General features: G+C 40.3%; 1 protein-coding gene across 1 annotated transcript in view; it reads right to left on the bottom strand.

Moving 5' to 3' along the window:
* Positions 1-18,034, bottom strand: part of ANO2 (anoctamin 2) — a 185,868-nt gene extending 167,834 nt beyond the window's left edge. The window contains exons 1-3 of the mRNA XM_062007412.1: positions 18,016-18,034; positions 10,836-11,020; positions 6,388-6,786 (exon numbers count right to left, since the gene is read on the bottom strand). Coding sequence (XP_061863396.1) covers positions 6,388-6,786; positions 10,836-11,020; positions 18,016-18,034 — 603 coding nt within the window. The remainder of the gene's footprint in view (positions 1-6,387; positions 6,787-10,835; positions 11,021-18,015) is intronic.
* Between the last annotated feature and the right edge of the window lie 732 nt (positions 18,035-18,766).

Below are 18,766 nucleotides of genomic sequence, written 5' to 3'. Positions count from 1 at the left end.
AATCATTTTAGCAAATTCAATAATGCTCTAAAATTATTACAGATATCAAGGAAGTGAAAGTAGAAGCCAGTAGTGAATGATGAGTTAATAGTTATATAATAGAGATTGAGTATAGAACTAAAGCAAATATATTCATCATCCCCATAAAACAAAACGAAACAAAAAAGAGAAGGGAAAAAAAAAAGCGAGAGAGAGAGGAAGTCCTACAAAAACAATAAATAAAATACATAATTTTGTCCAATTGTTCTGTTTCAGGTGATGAAATCATTATTACATCAATGATATCCTGGAATAACTGCACAAAAATCAATATCCACTTCTTACACGATTTTCTTACACCTATCGCCATGAGCACATACCTGTACAAATAATGAAGACTTACTACTGCGCACACAGTTATTAGCCCTGAAGGGAATTCATCCCAAAGGGTAATGTTTTCGTGCTGTGCATGGGGATTTAGTTAACAAACTCCCATTAACCTTAATGGAAATTGTACAGACTGGTGCCACTCTGTTAATTTTATTTTTTCCTTCTTGTTCTATTCAGGCCAAAGTAATTGCTGATCTGGTACAGCAGAAACAAATATGTGATAGAATCTCGAATGAATTGCCTTGATCTATGAGTTAAAAGACCTTATGGTAACTGGCAAAGATGCTTCTAAATGAAAACAATCTGATTGCAGTCTTCTATATGACTAATGTTTCACAGTTTCCTTTTTTTCAAGATTTAGGCATTAGCAAAAACATGGCTTATATAGAGAACAAATTTCAGTCTGACTAAGCTGCAGCTTAGTCTTTTATCATCTAGAAGTCCCAACCTGTGGTATGTTAAATAATTATCGAGGCAAGACCCTTTTAAGGGACAATTTGATACAGTCCATTGCCCAGTCCACATTGGAGAGAGGAGAGTAAGCTTTAATGTCTAGTTGTTCACTTGGAACAGAATAATTTCTTCCCTACAGTGACTCTCATCTTGGGACAATATGCTTGCCTGTCTAGTCATAATGTCATGAGCAATTGATATTTCAATAACTTCAGTTTGGGAAGGATGACACACACAGCCATTAGAGTCATCAATAAAGCAAGAAGACCATAAAAGTGTCCAAAACATATTAAAAGAATCACAGAATCCTGAGTCGTTATTTACATTGCCTTTGCCTGGATCTGCTGAAGGATAGCAAATTTCACTCCCTCACATACCCAAACAGTTTTTTTTTCCCATACAACATTCCTATTCTTCAAAGGCTAATTTCCACAGTCAGACACCCCACAGCTTTTTCTCTGATGAAATTCATTTGCACATCTGAGATGACAGAAGCTAGTGAATGCTACTTTATATAATTCCCTTGGCACAGGTGCCATGGTACCATTGGTTGGTTGGTTCATTGGTTGGTTGATTTTTTTCTTTCCTTTTTATGTTCCTTCAGGGTCTTTTAATTATTCTTCTCCCTCTCTCTTTCTCCCTCTCATATTCCAGTTTTCATTTCTGATTTCTAACTCCTTCTCTGTCACCTATTTTTCATTTCCATAAAAATGTACTGGATTTTGTTCTGATTTGTGAGATGAAAAAAAATAACACTAGAATGATGCTTACTATGACAATCCAGAGCCTCAAGACAGTGAAAGCTTTTCCATATTCAGTTCTGTTAAAGGCCAAATAGAAGCAGGATAAAACATAAATGAACATATATATATATATATATACATATAAAAGCAACATATAAAAACCATGGAACACTTGTCTACAGTGTTGTGTCCACTCCCAGGTAGAATTCTCAATGTCTCTTGCTTACACAAAGGAGCTGCAGGCAGACCTCCCTGTTTTCCTTTGTATGAAGTACAAAATCGTGTCTTGGAAGCAATGCTACCAAAAAAACTCAAAATCAAACAGCAAGTATTCCATCAGCAGAAATGCAGAAGTGATCACTCCTCTGGTATCAGAGGTACCTGTACGGCTGTTTACTGCTACAGATAAAGCAGACAGTTGCATGGGGACACCAAAGCAAAGCATATTCCTGTTCTCCTACAAGAAGAATCTCTGAAATTCAGGATTTCTTCTTCTGCCAAAGAACAGCTTAAGTTGTATCAGGCAGTAGGTACTGGCAGTTGGACCAGTGCTCACCCAGCACCTATAGGATGTGATTCCTCATGTCAATCAACAGCAGCATGGTTTCTGTCTTTTAAAATATCAGAAAAGCAACAAATCCCAGACTAAAATCCTCAAACTCAATTTTTACTACTTTATTTTCATGAATTCAAACTACATTGTCCTAATCACCTTACAGAAATTATCACTACTTCAGCCTTCAAGTCTCTTTTGCAGGCACTGTAGCTAGCATCATCAGTGCAGTGCAACATCCCTCAGGGCTTCCTGTATTGCTATTTAATTGACTCCATGGTTTTAATTTGCAGATTAACATTTCTGCTGCAAATATGACCGTTGTTAATTAAAAAATGTTTTCATGTATTTCTAGAATCATAGAATCATTACGGTTGGAAAAGACCTTTCAAATCAAGTCCAACGACTAACCTCACACTGCCAAGCCCAACCACTAAACCATGTCCCTCAGCAATTCATTTATGTCTTTTAAATATCTCTAGGGATGATGACTCCACCACTTCCCTGGGCAGCCTGTTCCAATACTTAATAATCCTCTTCATAAAGAACAAGCCAAGCAGCTACTTTTGTTACTTTTCATCCCCTATGCTACAAGTCCTCAGTTCTTTCCCTGTTATTCCCTAGCAGACGTGCATTTCTGTGGGCTCCTCATCTATCTAGGAGTTTGTAGAAATTGAAGTAGTTCCTTCAGCAGGTAGACAGAACTCAATACAGGAATACAATGAAATAAAGTCACAAATTCAGGAGGCTTTTTGCCATTCCTACCGGGCAAGTCTGATAAAAACAGCATTATACAAAAATATCTGTAAAAATCAAATGCTTCTTGCCTGGCTCCTGTTATAAGTATCACCAAAATGCACATCCCAGATCTACTATCACATGAAATTCAAGTATTGATACCTCCATTTCCCAACATACAGACAACTGATGAGATTTATCATTGTTGGCCCAAGAGTTCTATAAATGTTATTGATAATATTCAGGCCCATTTTTTCTACCACTTCAATTTCTATAAATCCTTTGGAAGACATTTTTTCTAAGGTACTTAACAGCTGAACATTAAGTGTCTGGATGTTAATTAAAATACACAGAGTCTGTCTGCCCATTCATCTATTCAAGTCAGAATGCAATCATTAAAACACAGGATTCATAGCATGGACTTTCCAGCTTTGACAGCACAGCCATTATCTCTTACCACCTGTTATCATAGATCATTATTTTATTACTGATTGAACCACACCTTACTCTCATGAGGATAATCCAAATTCCTCTCTAAAAGAGAGACACAATTTCCTCATAAATAGTTAATCAACTTGCCAATATTTTCATCACGTCTGCTTCACTATCACTGAAAACCTTACCTTGCCTGTTCAACTTTAATTTTATAAGAGCTGTGTATTACATTTCAGCCCCATATAAGTAACATACAGGAGCAGAACATATTTTAGCTAATGAATGCTTCTGTAACTAGAGTCGTTGAAAAATGACCATTAAACATTTATAAAATTGGTACATTAAGAGGTCTCCAAAGAAGTATTGCTTTGTTCCACGTGCTGTACTGAGAGCGAAATACAAAATCCAAGGACCTACGGCACAAAAGACTTCAGTATGTATGTGTTCTCATTGGCTCCAGGAGGTACTCATTAACATGGATAAATAATATTATTATTATTATTATTACTTATATATTCCCCATTATTCTTAAATGAATATTTTTTTTTGCAAGACCATATGCAGGTGACACAAGGTAGAGAAACCAAGGCCTGCTACAACCCACAGGTCCAAAAGTGGAATTTCTTATACAGGAGTTGCAGCACAGGAGACTGTTTTGAGCTACTTTTATAGCCAACCCTCTGAGCAGCAGATCAGACTCACCTTAGGACCTGGTCCAAAATATATGGCAAGTGATATATGTTTTAGAGAATAAGTCTCAGCTTCCAACAATACTATATGAAAAAGAACCACTTGTTATACTAGCACTGTAACAAGAAAAAAACTTAAGCATGCATGTTTAGCATAAACCACTAGAAATGTAGTAGTTGAAAGCCCACTGTGTTACACACCAAAAATACAGCATGTTATGATTAAGACTGTTCCGAGTTAAATGAATCTACAGACACACGCTCTTCCAAGGACTAAAATCAGATCTTATTCTCTTATCAGCTCAACATACAATTGTAACCAACATATAAGATCAACTGTACCCTTCACAGAAAAGGAAACAATAGCCACATTTCTTGGGCACAGAATTAAGAAGGTAAAGCATAGCCTCTTGCAGTTTCTTAGGAGATTCTGGAGGGTAAAACACCTTTCCCTTTTGATTTTACACCTTGTGTGATGCAGGGACAGGAGTGCCTGTTTACATACACATATACAGATAGAGAAGTGACAAGTTTGCATTTTTTGTAATTTTCAAAATCAATTCATTTTTCCAATAAAAGAAGTATTCACCAAATAATTTCCTCTGAACTTTTGGGATCATTTACAAATAATCTTTTCCTCTTCAGAAGGAAAATTGTGACAAAAAGATTTTTTTCTTGATCAGTAATCTGTGATATCATTTATTACTTTGTGTATTATTTAAGAGCTCAGATCATCACTTGGAAGGGGTCTGAACCAGAGTTTGAATCCAGCTGGACTTCTAGTAGGTAATGAAATGAATAATCAAATCCAAATCTACTGCTAGATATTTTAGGTTCTGATGAAAAGTATAACCGAAAGAAGCCTCCAAAAGCAGCTGTTCTCATGGGGTTTATGCAATTTTCTCATAAAAATCATAGCGGTAAGATAGTCATGCGTTAGCACTACTGAACCTTAGTCCCCATTCTTACCATAAAAGAATCAGAATCTGAGATCATTTCTTTCTATTCAGTGCAAGGATGGTTCAGCCAGGCTGTATAGTGAAATACAACTCATAGCCACCTGCAACTCGGCAAACCGAGCAGGGAAAAAACTGTTGAGAGTCAAAAGGTCTTTCTATTTCTTTCTATTCTTGCCAGTGATTCAATGTGCGTACGCTATACCAAGCCAACTAGACTCCAATTTTCAGACACAATCTGTGATTTGGTCTATATTTTGGAAGCATTGAATGGTTACACTGAAAGCAATATGAGCTCTAAGTTCTCAGCACCTCTGAAAAGAGGCCCTAAGTTTCTTAAATTTGATGTCAAAACCAATAAAGCACCGAAAACTACAACCCAGCAGGGACTTCCCTTCAACAGATATAAATATCTGTGGCTTTCGAAGAAGCCAGAGATGGCACAGTACTCAGTGCATCAACATGGGATTTGGAAGACCCATACTCAATTGACTGACTGTCCACAGTCAGGTAACCTAACCACAGCTCCCAGCTGGTACAACCATAGTGTTACTCAACATCACACACATGTGGTGAGAATAAATACGTTAAAGGCTGGGAGGTTCTCCTGTTGCAGCATTCCCTTTGTGGGTGGAATGAAGAAGTAACAAAAAATCTTACATATGGCTGTGAAGAAAGCTGAAAATCAACAAGTTGTTCTGAGAAAATATCAAATGTCTTAACAATGCTTTGTATTCCAGTAAATTACTTGAGAATTTTTCTTTGTCTTAACAACAGTAAAAGGTAAGCACTTTTTTTCTTTTTCGGTAATAAAAGCATGTTCACTGCATGCCATAAAAACATTTATATAAAGAAAGATGTTTTATACTGATGATTGAAATTGCTACTCAATAGTGCATCACAATATAATGACGATGTATTTCCCAAGCAACACAGAAATAACCAAGCAACACAGAAATAACACTCCTGACATTTTCTTCTTGGCTATACATAATATTTTATGTATAAAATAGTTTGCACAACATATTTCTGCAGATCCCTAATTGAGTGTTGCTACAGCAGGAGCATTTGACCCGGGGATGTCCAGTACTGAACTGCTGTTCAGCAGTCTACAGGATTAGCTCCTCAAGCTGGTCATGAGACACACCTCCAGGATAACCTGCAGGTGCTGTGTCTGCAGAAACAATGGCAGGGAGGAGCCAGTGAGACTGTATTAGAAGTGGCACATATTTTTAAGAGATAGTGTGAATGTGATTTGCCTCTCAGTTAACATTAACGCATGGCAGGAATGAAGGCAGGCTGGGATGGGCCCTATTGCATGGCTGCAGACAGACTCCTGGCCTCCCCACTAGCATGGCCCACCCACAGTTATGTCCTACACATAGGTATTTCCCACATCAAAGTGACCCTTGCCCAGTGCCAGGCATGAGGTACAACTCTGCCCCTCTTACCTCAGGGTCTTTCTCTATCTCCAGCCCTGCTTCCATCAGGTTGTGTTCGTATTCCTCCCGCTGCAGCTGCTTCTCTTCCTCCTGGGTGTCCAGTGGGCTGAGGTCAATCACCTCCGGTCCTGGCCGCCCCTGCAGTGCACGCTGGCCACCATCCTGCCGCTGCTGCTGGAGTTCTGCATGGCCTTTCCTAGACCCTCCATTTGACACTGGGGCCAAGGAATTGGATCCACAAGTTGGCTCTGTTGAGCCTGCACCAGGAGGGTGCTGAGAAAGGTGTTTTCGGTAGTGGTAGGCTAACACGTAGTCGACCTTTCTCTTGCTGTCCTTGAAATGCATGATACTTGAGGACACCTTGTGCATGGTCCCTTCTTGCATGCCATCCAGGTAATTGTTTATAATCTGGGAGAGAAACATGAGAGTCTCACAGGAAAGAGTCCAAGAAGAAGATAGGCCTGGGGTCTATCTCCACACAAGTGTGTGAAGCTGCACAGAGTCAAAATTGGAGGTCAGCCAGGGGTGAGGATGACCCACAAATATGCAGACCAGATTAAGTCACGCTGACTTCCTCTGACCATAAAAAAACAAGAGGAGTGACTAAAGGTAGCAGCCTTATCCCAACACAGGGGATACCTTCCGTATGGTTAGGTACAGAGGAACACACCAACACTCTCTGTCCTGCATGTACACAGACCATTCAAGAGAAGACATGTGCATTTGGAATGGGATGGAGAAGTGAGAATAAGGATCACATTAGAGACTGGAATATGAGAAAGGATATGCTGTGGGGCAAAGCTGTGAAGGGAAGGGAAGAAAAATCACAAGAAGGAAGGGAAGAACTTAATGTGAGCTAAAACAGGAGATATATCTTCACTGTAGTTCAACAGCAAGAGAGACAAATGCTTTGGAACAGTAGGAATTAGAGTTGATATGACTCCATGAATATCTAACAGCTAATGACCTGTATTTTAACATCTTATAAAAGGACTATGTGACTGATCAGTGATGCTGCAAAAGGAAATCAATGACTAAAATAATTCAAAGCACTTATATTGCACTCAGTTACCTCCTCAGACCATCCCTGCCTCCTTATCTCCAGTATCTGAATCCTTCTGAGCTGAAGGTACTTGCCTGGACAGCAATTCTGTGGCACATTTGGAGCTCTGATACCAAATGTAAGACATTCACTTCTCATTCACTAAGATAGCTCATATGTTTTCCAAACCTCCACTTCCAGCTCATACTGTAGCTTAAAACACTTCTCAGAGCTGTCTACAGCAAATTTAACCACCATGCTCTATAACAATTTTCTTGTTTGTTAACACAATATGAATTTTTGAAGGTATTATATAAATCTGCATATTATGATATACCCCAGCATCTCCCAAATTCTTGTTTCACATTGCTTTGCTTCACTTTTAGTTTCCCACAAAGTAGCTTTCAGCCATCATATCACTAAAGTCTTGGTTTTATATGTATATTACATCCTCCATTCTTTCATTAAATTATCACCAAATAATCTGTTCTGCACATTACACTTATCAAATACTTTATGTGTAAAGTGTATATATAGTCCCCTTAGGCATATCTAAACTTACACTCAGCAATACGTTCTGGCAGAATATAAAGCTGCTTGGGAGACAGCATTTTATTGCAACTCCCCATTTCCTAGTTCGATACACTTTCATGTAGTACTCACAGGCAGTCCATGCAGACCTCCTGGATCCATCTCTGCCACAATGAAGAAAAATCTGTTGCAGATTTCTAGTCTCCCTTCCAGAGGGTTTCACGCTATATAGTGCAGAGGTAATGATGTCACCATGACCAGTTCACTGGTACAATGCAATTCATTAGCTGACTTCAGAGAAGATGGGCTCTAAGTACCCTCTCCTTTCTTACTGGCAAATGTAGATAGAAATATGAAGCACATAAAAAAGAGGGGGAGGGAACAGGGAGGTTGAGAAACATGACAAGTCTCTAAGAGGTTTTCCTGTTTATTACCATGCCCAGCTGGCTGGCACATCCCAGCCACCTGAGAGAGCACCATGGCAACATTTGATGTTGCTGGAGTTACACAGCTGAGGGAGCTGGCAAATGTGCTCACCAAGCCACTCTCCATCATTTATCAAGTGTCCTGGCTCACCAGGGAGGTCTCAGCACACTAGAAAATGGCAAATGTGACACCCATCTGCAAGAAGGTCCAGAATGAAGACCCTGGGAACCATAGGCCTGTCAGCCTAGCCTTGGTCCTGGGAAAGGTTATGGAGCAGATTATCCTGAGTGCCATTCTGAGGCATATAGAGGATAATCAAGGGTTCAGACCCAGTCAACATGGCTTTGTGAAAGGCAGGTCCTGTCTGACCATTCTTATGTCCTCCTATGACAAGATGACCGCCTTAGTAGATGAGGGAAAGGGTGTGGATGTGGTCATCCTGGACTTTGGTAAGGCCTTTGACACAGTCTCCCCACAGCATCCTCCTAGAGAAACTGTCTGCCTGTGGTTTGGATGGACCCAGTCTGAGATGAATGGAAAATTGGCTGGATGGCCAGGCCCGGAGAGTCATAGTGAATGAAGTTAAATTCAATTGGCAGCAGGTCACCAGTGGTGTTCCCCAGGTCTCTGTGCTGGGGCATATTCTATTTAACGTCTTTATCAACGACCTGGATGAGGGAATTTAGTGCACTCTCAGTAAATTCGCAGATGACACCGAGCTGGGCAGGAGCATAGACCTACTTGAGGACAGGAAGGCTCTACACAAGTATCTTGACAGGCTGGATCGATGGGCTGAGGCCAGTCACATGAGGTTCAACAAGACCGAGTGCTGGGTGCTGCACTTGGACCACAACAACCCCCAGCAGCACTACAGGCTTGAGATATAGTGGCTGGAAAGATGCCCTGTAGAAAAGAACCTGGGGGTGTTGATTGACAGCCAGCTGAACATGACCCAGCAGTGTGCCCAGGTGGCCAAGAAGGCCAGTGGCATCCTGGCCTATATCAGAAACAGTGTGATCAGCAGGACCAAGGAAGTGATTGTCTCCTTGTACTTGGTGACGGTGAGGCTACACCTTGAATCCTGTGTTCAGTTCTGGACTCCTCACTACAAGAAGGACATGGAGGTGCTGGAGTGTGTCCAGAGATGGGCAAGGAAGCTAGTGAAGAGTCTAGAGCACAAGTCTTATGAGAAGCAGCTGAGGGAGCTGGGGATGTTTAGCCTAGAGAAGAGGAGGCTGAGAGGAGACATGATCACTCTCTACAACTACCTAGAGGGGAGTTCTACTGAGGTGAGGGTTGATCTCTTATCGATAGTAACAAATTATAGGATATCAGGAAATGGGCTTCAGTTGCACCAGGGAAGGCTTAGATTTGACATTAGGAAGATCTTTTTCACTGAGAGGTTTACTAAGCATTGGAATGGGCTGCCCAGGGAGGTATTGGAGTCATCACCCCTGGAGATATTGAAAAGACACATAGATGAGATGCTAAGAGATATGGTTTAGTTTAGTGATAGGATTGGCAATGTAAGGTTAATGGGTGGACTCAACATTCTTAAAGGTCTTTTCTAATCATAGTGATTCTGTGATTCTGTAATAAGATGAGGAGATACAACAATGCCTCTTTCCCCACACACTTCTCTTGACTCCTTTCCTCACTTTTGGCAGCAAAACGCCATCCCTATTATTATAGGTGTCTATTGCACAGAGAACAAATAAAAAATCCCACAGATTTCATCAAGGACATTTTCTGGCCTAAAATTTGCACTGCTTTCCTCCCCATGTGACATGGAAAATCTTCTTAGGGAGGAAACACGAGTTGTAATTTCCAAAATGTCACTGGAGAAACTTTCAATATCTTTCACTCTTACCCTCTCACAGTCATTGTAAAAGTCAGAATCGGTGATTTAAAGTACCATCTTCAGTCTCATATTCACGCTTCTTGATATTTACAAGACAAGCAGTCAAGAAATCAGGAAGATAGGATTTACATTTCATGACAACTTTATTCTAGTCCTCTAATAGCCAATATATCACTACAAACACCCAAAAGGCATCTGCTCTAACAACAGCTGTGCTCTGAAAACCACAGCCACACTACTGCCTTCCAATCCAGCCCACACTAACACCTGGGCACATGTTGGCTCAGGGTTCGCACAAGAATAGCCAATTTTGTCATCAACCCACAGATCTCTTTTACACTAAGGGTAAGAGCATGCCCCCTATTCCTGCTGTGAGGATTTTAGTTACAGTAAATAATTAAGAAAAGCTTGGTGATACTACAGGAGCAATTAGTTTTTCCTGTACACTAAAGCTGTAGTGTCAGCTTACTTGCATAGTCACTTTCCCCAGTACAGAGTAGATTTGCCTAAGACACAGGAGTGCATCACTCTGCTTTGAGCCTCTTCCTCACCTCAAAGGCATTAAAGGTAAGTTAAAGAAGATAAAATCCTACTTACAGAACTGCCAAAGGACTCCGTACAGCTTGGTGCTTCAAAAGCTCCATTGATCCTACTGCTGTGAGAGGAAGTCCGGTTTTGAGGAACTGTGAGGTATTTGCTGTTGTATGCCGAAAAAGAGCCTCTTGCTGGTTTTGCTGTCTTTTGTCCATTCAGAGCTGGATGTGAGGAGGCTAGAGGAAAATCTGAGATCAGCACTGTTATACAAAGCAGGTTTTGTGACAGTAGTTTCCTAAAGGAATGGGAAATACTGCAGTTGATAGATGTTATTCAACTTCAGATGCTGCATTTCAGGAGAGAGGGGTGCATACAACTGCAGAGGAACTACAAGCACTTGCCCGTGTGAAACACTGGTGACAGGATAATAATGAAAAACACTGCACTTAGCACTACCCTGGTTGGTGAACAGTGTGTGTACTCCTGCACTTCATTCAGAAGGCCAGGACCTGCAAAGTTTGTACTTTGCAGCTAGCTAAGCACCTCCCAGAACATGAGCAATCTGTGTGTCTTCAGTGGCTGTGCACTGGTTCTCTGGGTGCAGCATTCATGCCGGATGGAAACTACATGGCTGAGAACGGAGTCGTGTTTGCTTGTGGCTGACAACTAGGCCTGATAAGGACTGTGGTTCAGTTCTAGTGTGACGTGAATTGCTCTACTGGCATCAGGTACAGATACAAACTTCTGGCTAACAGTCATTCTCCACTAAGAGCTCTTAACTTTTACACTTATAATGATGTGATACTTATTCATAAAGTGTGTCTAAGTTTATACCTACATGTTTTAACTGACTAACATCTTGAACCCTTTAGTTTTAGATGCATTCCCCATCTCTTATATTGACAAATGGTCACAATGCAGCACAACTGAGAGTGTGTGGAGGGTTCCATGTTCACCACCATGCATAGTCTATATCTCTGCATTTATCAGGGAACAGCAATAACAGATTGTGAGAATAATGCTTAGTCACAGGTAGGAAATGAAAAAGTGAATCCCATACAGACAGTACAAAAGTGGAAAAAAATAATTATAAAAAGTAATGGGTACAGAAATCAATGTTTCATACTCTTTCCCCCTCTAGTGGTGCAATAACTGAAATGGGGTTGCTTGATCTTCACTCATGGTTTCTTTGAGATATTTATTGGCGAGAAAAACTATGGCTTGGCCCTTCAAGCATTAGTGTTTTCTACCAGAGAGAAAAAACAGGTGTCGTAGATCCATCTGCCCATGTCGTTAGCCTTGCTACCACTGAAGAGACAGAGCACTAGTCAGAATTTTTGTCTTCCCCAGGAAAAAATAACTGGAACATTATCAGCTCCTGTACATTCAGGGAAAAACTGCATCCATAGCCGCTCTTCTTGCGACTTACTAGACATTATTAGGTATTGTCTTCCTCTACTGTCACCTTCTATCTAAGGAAACAAGAGTCTTCAATAGCATAGTGTAGGTAATTTCTGATCTGTGAGAAACTGATCTATGAGATTTGCACTATAAAAAAGTGATTTCACCTTTCTCTGCAACAAGAAAGTGATCCTCCACAATTTCCTCATGGTGATGGAGATAAAGGAGGAGGGAAGAGATACAGTGCTTTTACTCAGTCTTCATGTGACTGAAGAGTGTTTCTCCTGCACTCCTGAAACAGCCAACTGGTGGCAGAAATACATTGCATTTCATCTTAAAAGATGGAGGGTTAAAAGAGATGATTGTATGCAGGAAACCTATGGAGCTGTGCAGTGATCAGCATCTCGAAATAATTCAAGGAAAATCTAAAAGGATACATTGTTATAGATGATGATAGCAAAACTTTTTCCTTTTTTCTGGGGACAGGAGGGTGTTTATTGCTAAAATATGGAAGTCATATTTCCCCTCAACTGAATCCCTTTCTCTTTTTTTCTTTTTTCTTTTTCTTTTTTTTTTTCCAAGTGTCTAAGGCAGACATTGTGTCTTACTGCTGATTTGGTATGTCCTCTAACCAGGCTGAATCTACTTACCCACAATTATGTGTTAAGAGAAGAGACAAGTAAAATGCTAAAGAAGGAAATGCACAGACATTACCCCTAAATGTTATGATTATTCTTATGTTTCCTATCAATAATAGATTAGAGTCCTGCAGTGCTTGAACAATACAGAAGATTGCCTCACCAGTCTTCCTTTTCTGATCTCTCAAGGAGACTTGTACATGGTTTACTTTAATGAAGCATATAATGATGCCACAAGGGAAATTCCAAGGAAAATAATTAATAAGTGAAGGTTTCATTCCCAAAGGCTACACACAGTGTTTCTCCAGTATTTTCAGACTAAGCCTGGGATATCTCTCAAGATCGTTGTGTAGTCAATTAAAGCCTTTTTTTCTTCCCAGTCCTTTTGACCGAGACTAAGAAAAAAACTCTGCAGTTCATTTACAATAAAATGATTTCATTTCCATTATGCTTCCCAACCTTAAGAAACTGTGTCACGAACCTGAGGTTAACACTAGTAAGCAGGTGAGGCAGTCAGGGACTTCCAGTCGGAATGGATTTTTTGATAGAAATGCAATTTCCATGTCTGAATTCTGAATGCTCTTGTTGTCCCAAAAGCTTCTCATCTTCCGAAATCAAACTGACTGAACCAAAACATTTTATTCTGAATGAGTTCCACATTTGACAGTGCTTGCTTGTGGTACTGGAGGGCCTCAGGGGCTTCTGCTTCAGATGCTGCCTGACCTCATTCTACCCTGTAAGCCTTTACAACATCTGGCCTTACATGCTCTCATTCTGTAAATATTCCAGAGGAATTAGTATCGATAGAAACAAGCTGTATGTGTGTATTTCTGTGCATATATATATATAAATTTTTATACATGCACATATGCATAGCTTTGGTTCATATATATATAAATATCTATATATATCTCCCCAGAGAACAGCAGTAGAGTGAATCTTGTACTCAACGTGGAAAGCAAATGTTCAAGAACTGCATTCATTCTAGAAAAGTAGCCTGGGAGCCAACCCTCCAGTCAAACTTCTTTGAGTTGTAAATGGTTTCCAAGGACAAGGGACCTCCAGCACAGAGATCAGTGACCAGCTCTTCTGGTTCCAGCATCAATTCACAGCCAGTAGTCATCTAGCTGCTCAGTATCTCTGAACTCCTTTGCTTTTTTTTTTTTTTAAATTTAAGGGTTGGCTGCATGTCCACCGATTGATCTCAACATTTGAGTTGATAGTTCCTTGTCTAAAGTACAATGATGAAGAAGTTGCACATACTGCCAAAAGTGGAAGGACTGAGAGGGTGTATTAAACAACCATACTGCTTGTGAAATATGCAGTAAGGGAGTCTGCCTAATTAGGAGCTCAGTATTAAATCCTGAGTAACAGCCAATTATCTAATCTGAGTGATCCAGATGGTCAGACTATTATAGGCACAACTACTTGTAGAATACATTGTAAAGGCTTTGGCCTCCCAGGGCACAGATGCTGGTCTGCTTTCATTTAGAATCATAGAATCATAGAATGCTAGGGTTTGGAAGGGACCTTTAGAGATCATCTAGTCCAACTCCCCTGTAGAAGCAGGTTCACCTAGATCAGGTCGCAGATCAGAAGCAGGTTCATCTAGATCAGATCTTCCTCTCATTCCAGTTAAGTATCAAAAATGAGCTGCATTTCTGAAAGACAGCACAGTCAAAAGAATATCTGTACTCAAACACATTCTCCTGCAAGGCAGTTCAAAACATCTGCAATTTAGGAGTATTGTTTGGCAACTTTCTTATGCCTTCCCTCCCCAGTATATATGAAAAAAACTTACTTGAGTTTAATAGTTTCTAGGTAGCTTGACTTAAACATAACTTCTGTAAAGTAGAGATATATGTGCCATGCTTGTATGTGTGTTTTTCAGGTCCCCATTAAGCTAATGACTCCTTAGTTCTGAACGTGTACATCTAGAATTGCTGGCTTCAATAGAGCCAGTCACACATGTATAAGTATGTGAGTATTTCCATGGCACTGCAGTTTTCTTTTTTAACTGCAGTTTTCTTTTTTAGGTTGCCACCTTTTGTCTCATCAAAGTACTACTTACTTATTATTTAATATTTCAATTAAAGAGTTTCAGACACAAGGGAACTCATGCTAATTAGATAAGCCTTGGTTAAGCTTAAAGGAAACAGGCCACCAGAGGAAATGTCTAGGAATAAATTTTTGCCTAGGAAATCCATTCTTTATTCAATATTACTTGAAGGAAAAGGTTAATTAGTTTTTATTAAAGATAATTTAGATTAGTGTTCTCCAACTCCTTATTTGAATAATCATTTTTATTTAACTACTAATAAGTTTAAGGTATGTGATACTTCTTTCTTCAGGTTGGTTTAAGAACTATTTAGATGTTTAGTCCCTTACTACCTAAATGCTTCTACTGTATCAGTCCCATAACTAGACTCAGCATTAGATCTCTCTATAAAGAGTATTTATTTTCTGATCGTATTTAAGAGGCTGGAAAAGGGAAAATACTTATGTACAGCCAACTGTAAAAGGACACAGTGGAGATACTTATTCCTACCCAAGAGATTCTTCTTGCTGAGGCTCAAGACGTGGTGTTCCAAACTGAATGTTGGAATAGCATCCAGATAGTCAGATGCACCCAGACTGTTAAATTTTTTTCCCTTCCCATCTAGAGTCTGAAAGTACTATATAAGCACAAAAATGGCAGGCTGCAAATTTGGGTCTCTTGTCTCTTGATGAAACTTGGCTGGGAGGGAACAGGTAGGAAGTGGCAAACCTAAAAAAAAATTATGGGTTTTACTTCTATCTCCCTTTCTTCTTCTCTTTGCTTGTATTCCCAGTTTCGTTCCTCATGAGGACTGCTAGCCCTGGGCATAGGGTTGGGACAATGTGATGAAGATGGAAACTAGTCAGGGAACTGTGTGTAGCTGTGCTGACTACCATAAGCCTCAGCAGGACTGTTCCATCTCTGATCTTTGTTACGTCCTGCAAGCCACACCCATACTTTTGTTTCCCAGAATCTTCTTCTAAGTCCCTCCTGTATGTGGTAGGCTTCATAATCTCTAATCTGAAATTTGCTTTAGTTTGTACCATGGTGCTTTAGAGACAATCCAAAAAGCCTTCTCTGTTTTTAATTCCTATGATTCTTAAAAGGCACTACTGGTAGCCTTGAAGACACAGCAAAGGAAATAACTCTTGAGTTTGTTGGAGCCATAATTACAAGTCATTCTGGCACAAACTGAGCTTCTTCCTGTATCACCATGCACTCTGAGACTATAATGATTCAGGACACTGTTAACATGTGACTTGTACATAACCCTCTGGCTATTTGTGTGTGTGCACATTTACAGTTTTGTTTTGTTTTTTTTTTAAGGGAAGAGTTGCTGACACAAAGGATGATAACAATCCCCTTGCAGTCATTTTAGGGAAAATGAGATCTATGCCCATTTTCTCCACAGGGGAAGGTGAACCTAGAGCAGAGTATGATAGGACAGAGCAGTGAATGAGCCTACTGACAGAGAGCTCAGATAGAGAGCAGCAAGTTTGGGTTAGGATTGGGGCTGGAGACAGTGATCAAGGCTGAGCACAGCTCAGTGATTCCCCTGCAAGGCAATAGTGAGGAGGCAGGTCTGAGGTCAAGCTGGGAAGCAGAGCCTCTGGGTCTGGGTCAGAGCCAAACTGGCAAAGGTCCAAGACCAGGTGCTGACAAAGCTCAGCTGGACTACAGCACAAGCTGCGGTGAGTGAGCTTCAGCATAAAAGCAGTTCCCAAGGGAAAGGAGGGTAGGCTCTTACTGCCAGCTTTCTTCACAGCAGCTCTGATCAGTGAAGGAGCTGGCCTTGGTCTCAGTCAGCTAAACTTTTTAATATGACCAGCTAAACACTTAAATGGGATCATGTGATCCAGGCCCTGACAACCTGTCACTGAACTGTTGCCAGAAACAACAGCATTGCAGCACCTCAAACAGGGGCAGGCAAGGGAGAGCATGGCTGCTTGCTGGCTTTGAGTGGTTTGAACAGCTATGGTCACAGACAAAATTGTAAAAACCTGTGGTTGTGCTCACTTGGTGGCCCCTTGTACACAGAACCCACCTCCTCTGGCTTTAGGAGCAAGAAGAATGCAACTGAGTTAATGGAGATGCTCACTCACTTCTGGCACATACCATGAGCTAAGTCTCTTAAAGCATGGAAGGCTATGAACCTGAAAGGTCAAGACTGAAGGAAACAGAGAAGAATTGCAGAGATGTGAGAACCACAGAGTATTAAACAAAAACTTGAGCTGCCTTGTTAATGTTTGCATTACCTGAAGAATTAATGGAGCATTATCTACACAATACAACCATGTGTGTAATTTTATAAACTCCCCTTTTGTTTGGTTTTTTGTTTGTTTATGTTAATTATATTCTGCATGTGAAGATTACAGAAAGTACCTGATTTTTCTGACACACAGTATATATTAGGGCTAACTTCAACAGTGAAGGATCTGAGACAGGAAAAGGATGCTGGAATAACTCAACAAAGATCATCAGTGGGCATTAAATCTAATGGCTCTTTTGCACACTGTGGTCTGCTACAGAAATTATTTTAGGAAAGGGACTGGATGAGAGAGCACAGAAACAGTAGGATTCAGTGTGCTGCATGATAGTTCAGAGTTCACAGCAGAGCTACAGCCCTAGAAACAATGAGACAATGTAGAAACAACCACAGAGCTTTTGGCTATCACTAAAGTAATAGTGACACAATATCAGCACTGAAAGTTATTCTGCATTTGTACACTAGCAACTCAAATACAACGGTTTTATGCACTGAGCAGATTTGTTCCCGATGTGTGGGAACTGAAAGCTCACTGCTACACATTGCCTTCTGAAAAAGGATATTACTCAATCCCCCGGTTGCATTGCAATAAGGCAAATGCAGATGGAAACAGCAGAAGTCCAGCTCAAGGCATTTGTCTAGTGATTGTCTTTTTCACATGCATCACAATGCTGGCCCACATTTCTGAGGCTTCAGAAGAAACAAACTCTGAATGTTTTATCTTTGAGTGGTCTGTATGTAAATTGAGACACAGAATTTTTTTTAATTACCTTTTTTTTAAATGCCCTGAAAGGAGACAGGAAAATCACTTCAAAGTATTCCTTTCATTGTTACCCACCCTCTTTCCACCTAGTCAATACCATAGGCAGCAATTAACAGTGAAGTAGAGAATAAACTTACCGGGCACGTATGTTTCCATGTTGCCTGAAGGTTTGGCTGGAAGTTGCATCAGTGCTAATAGGATGAGTCTACACTGATCAGGTGCACAATCTGCCTCTGTACTGGCTTAAGTAGTAGACAGCACTAGCAGCTATTTCCATCCTGGCTTGATCCTGCTTTAAGCAAACCACAAACCAAAGCTACTTAGCAAGAACTTCTGTTTTGGTGATTACCATCACGGAGGAAAGAGAAGGAAAAAGGCAAAATTCCCTCGACCTGAGAGGCCACAGTAATTATCTGCTGGAACTTCAGCGTCTTGTCTTTGTGCTCCATAATGCCTTGGCAAACAACATAATAACAGGCATACTTTGTCCAGACTCCACAGAAGGCAGTGGAGAGATAGTGTAGGAGAGAAGGAAAAAAAGCTAATATAAAACCAGGGCTTTACAACAGAGCCCGCTCTGTTAAAAAAAAACATTAATCAAGGATTAGATCATCTTGGAGGCGGTTTCTGTGGGGAAAAGTGTCTTTATATCTGCAAAGCTTTATAGTGCTTACAGGTAGGAGGTAAGTGCAGAAACCTTTTTGTAAAGCTCTATCTCAACTACTCACATTACCTTACTACCTGGATCCAGCACTGCCATTCCTGCATGAAATATTCAGGGGATTATCTTATAATAAACTGTCTAATCAGAACAGGTGATGAATTGTGCTTAGCCTTCAACCTTACAATTTAAATGATGTCTTGGGAAGAAAAGTTGTTGATGACTAA

Source organism: Colius striatus, chromosome 1, assembly GCF_028858725.1.
Source record: "Colius striatus isolate bColStr4 chromosome 1, bColStr4.1.hap1, whole genome shotgun sequence".
NCBI lineage: Eukaryota > Metazoa > Chordata > Aves > Coliiformes > Coliidae > Colius > Colius striatus.
This window is presented reverse-complemented; position numbering and strand designations above follow the sequence as displayed.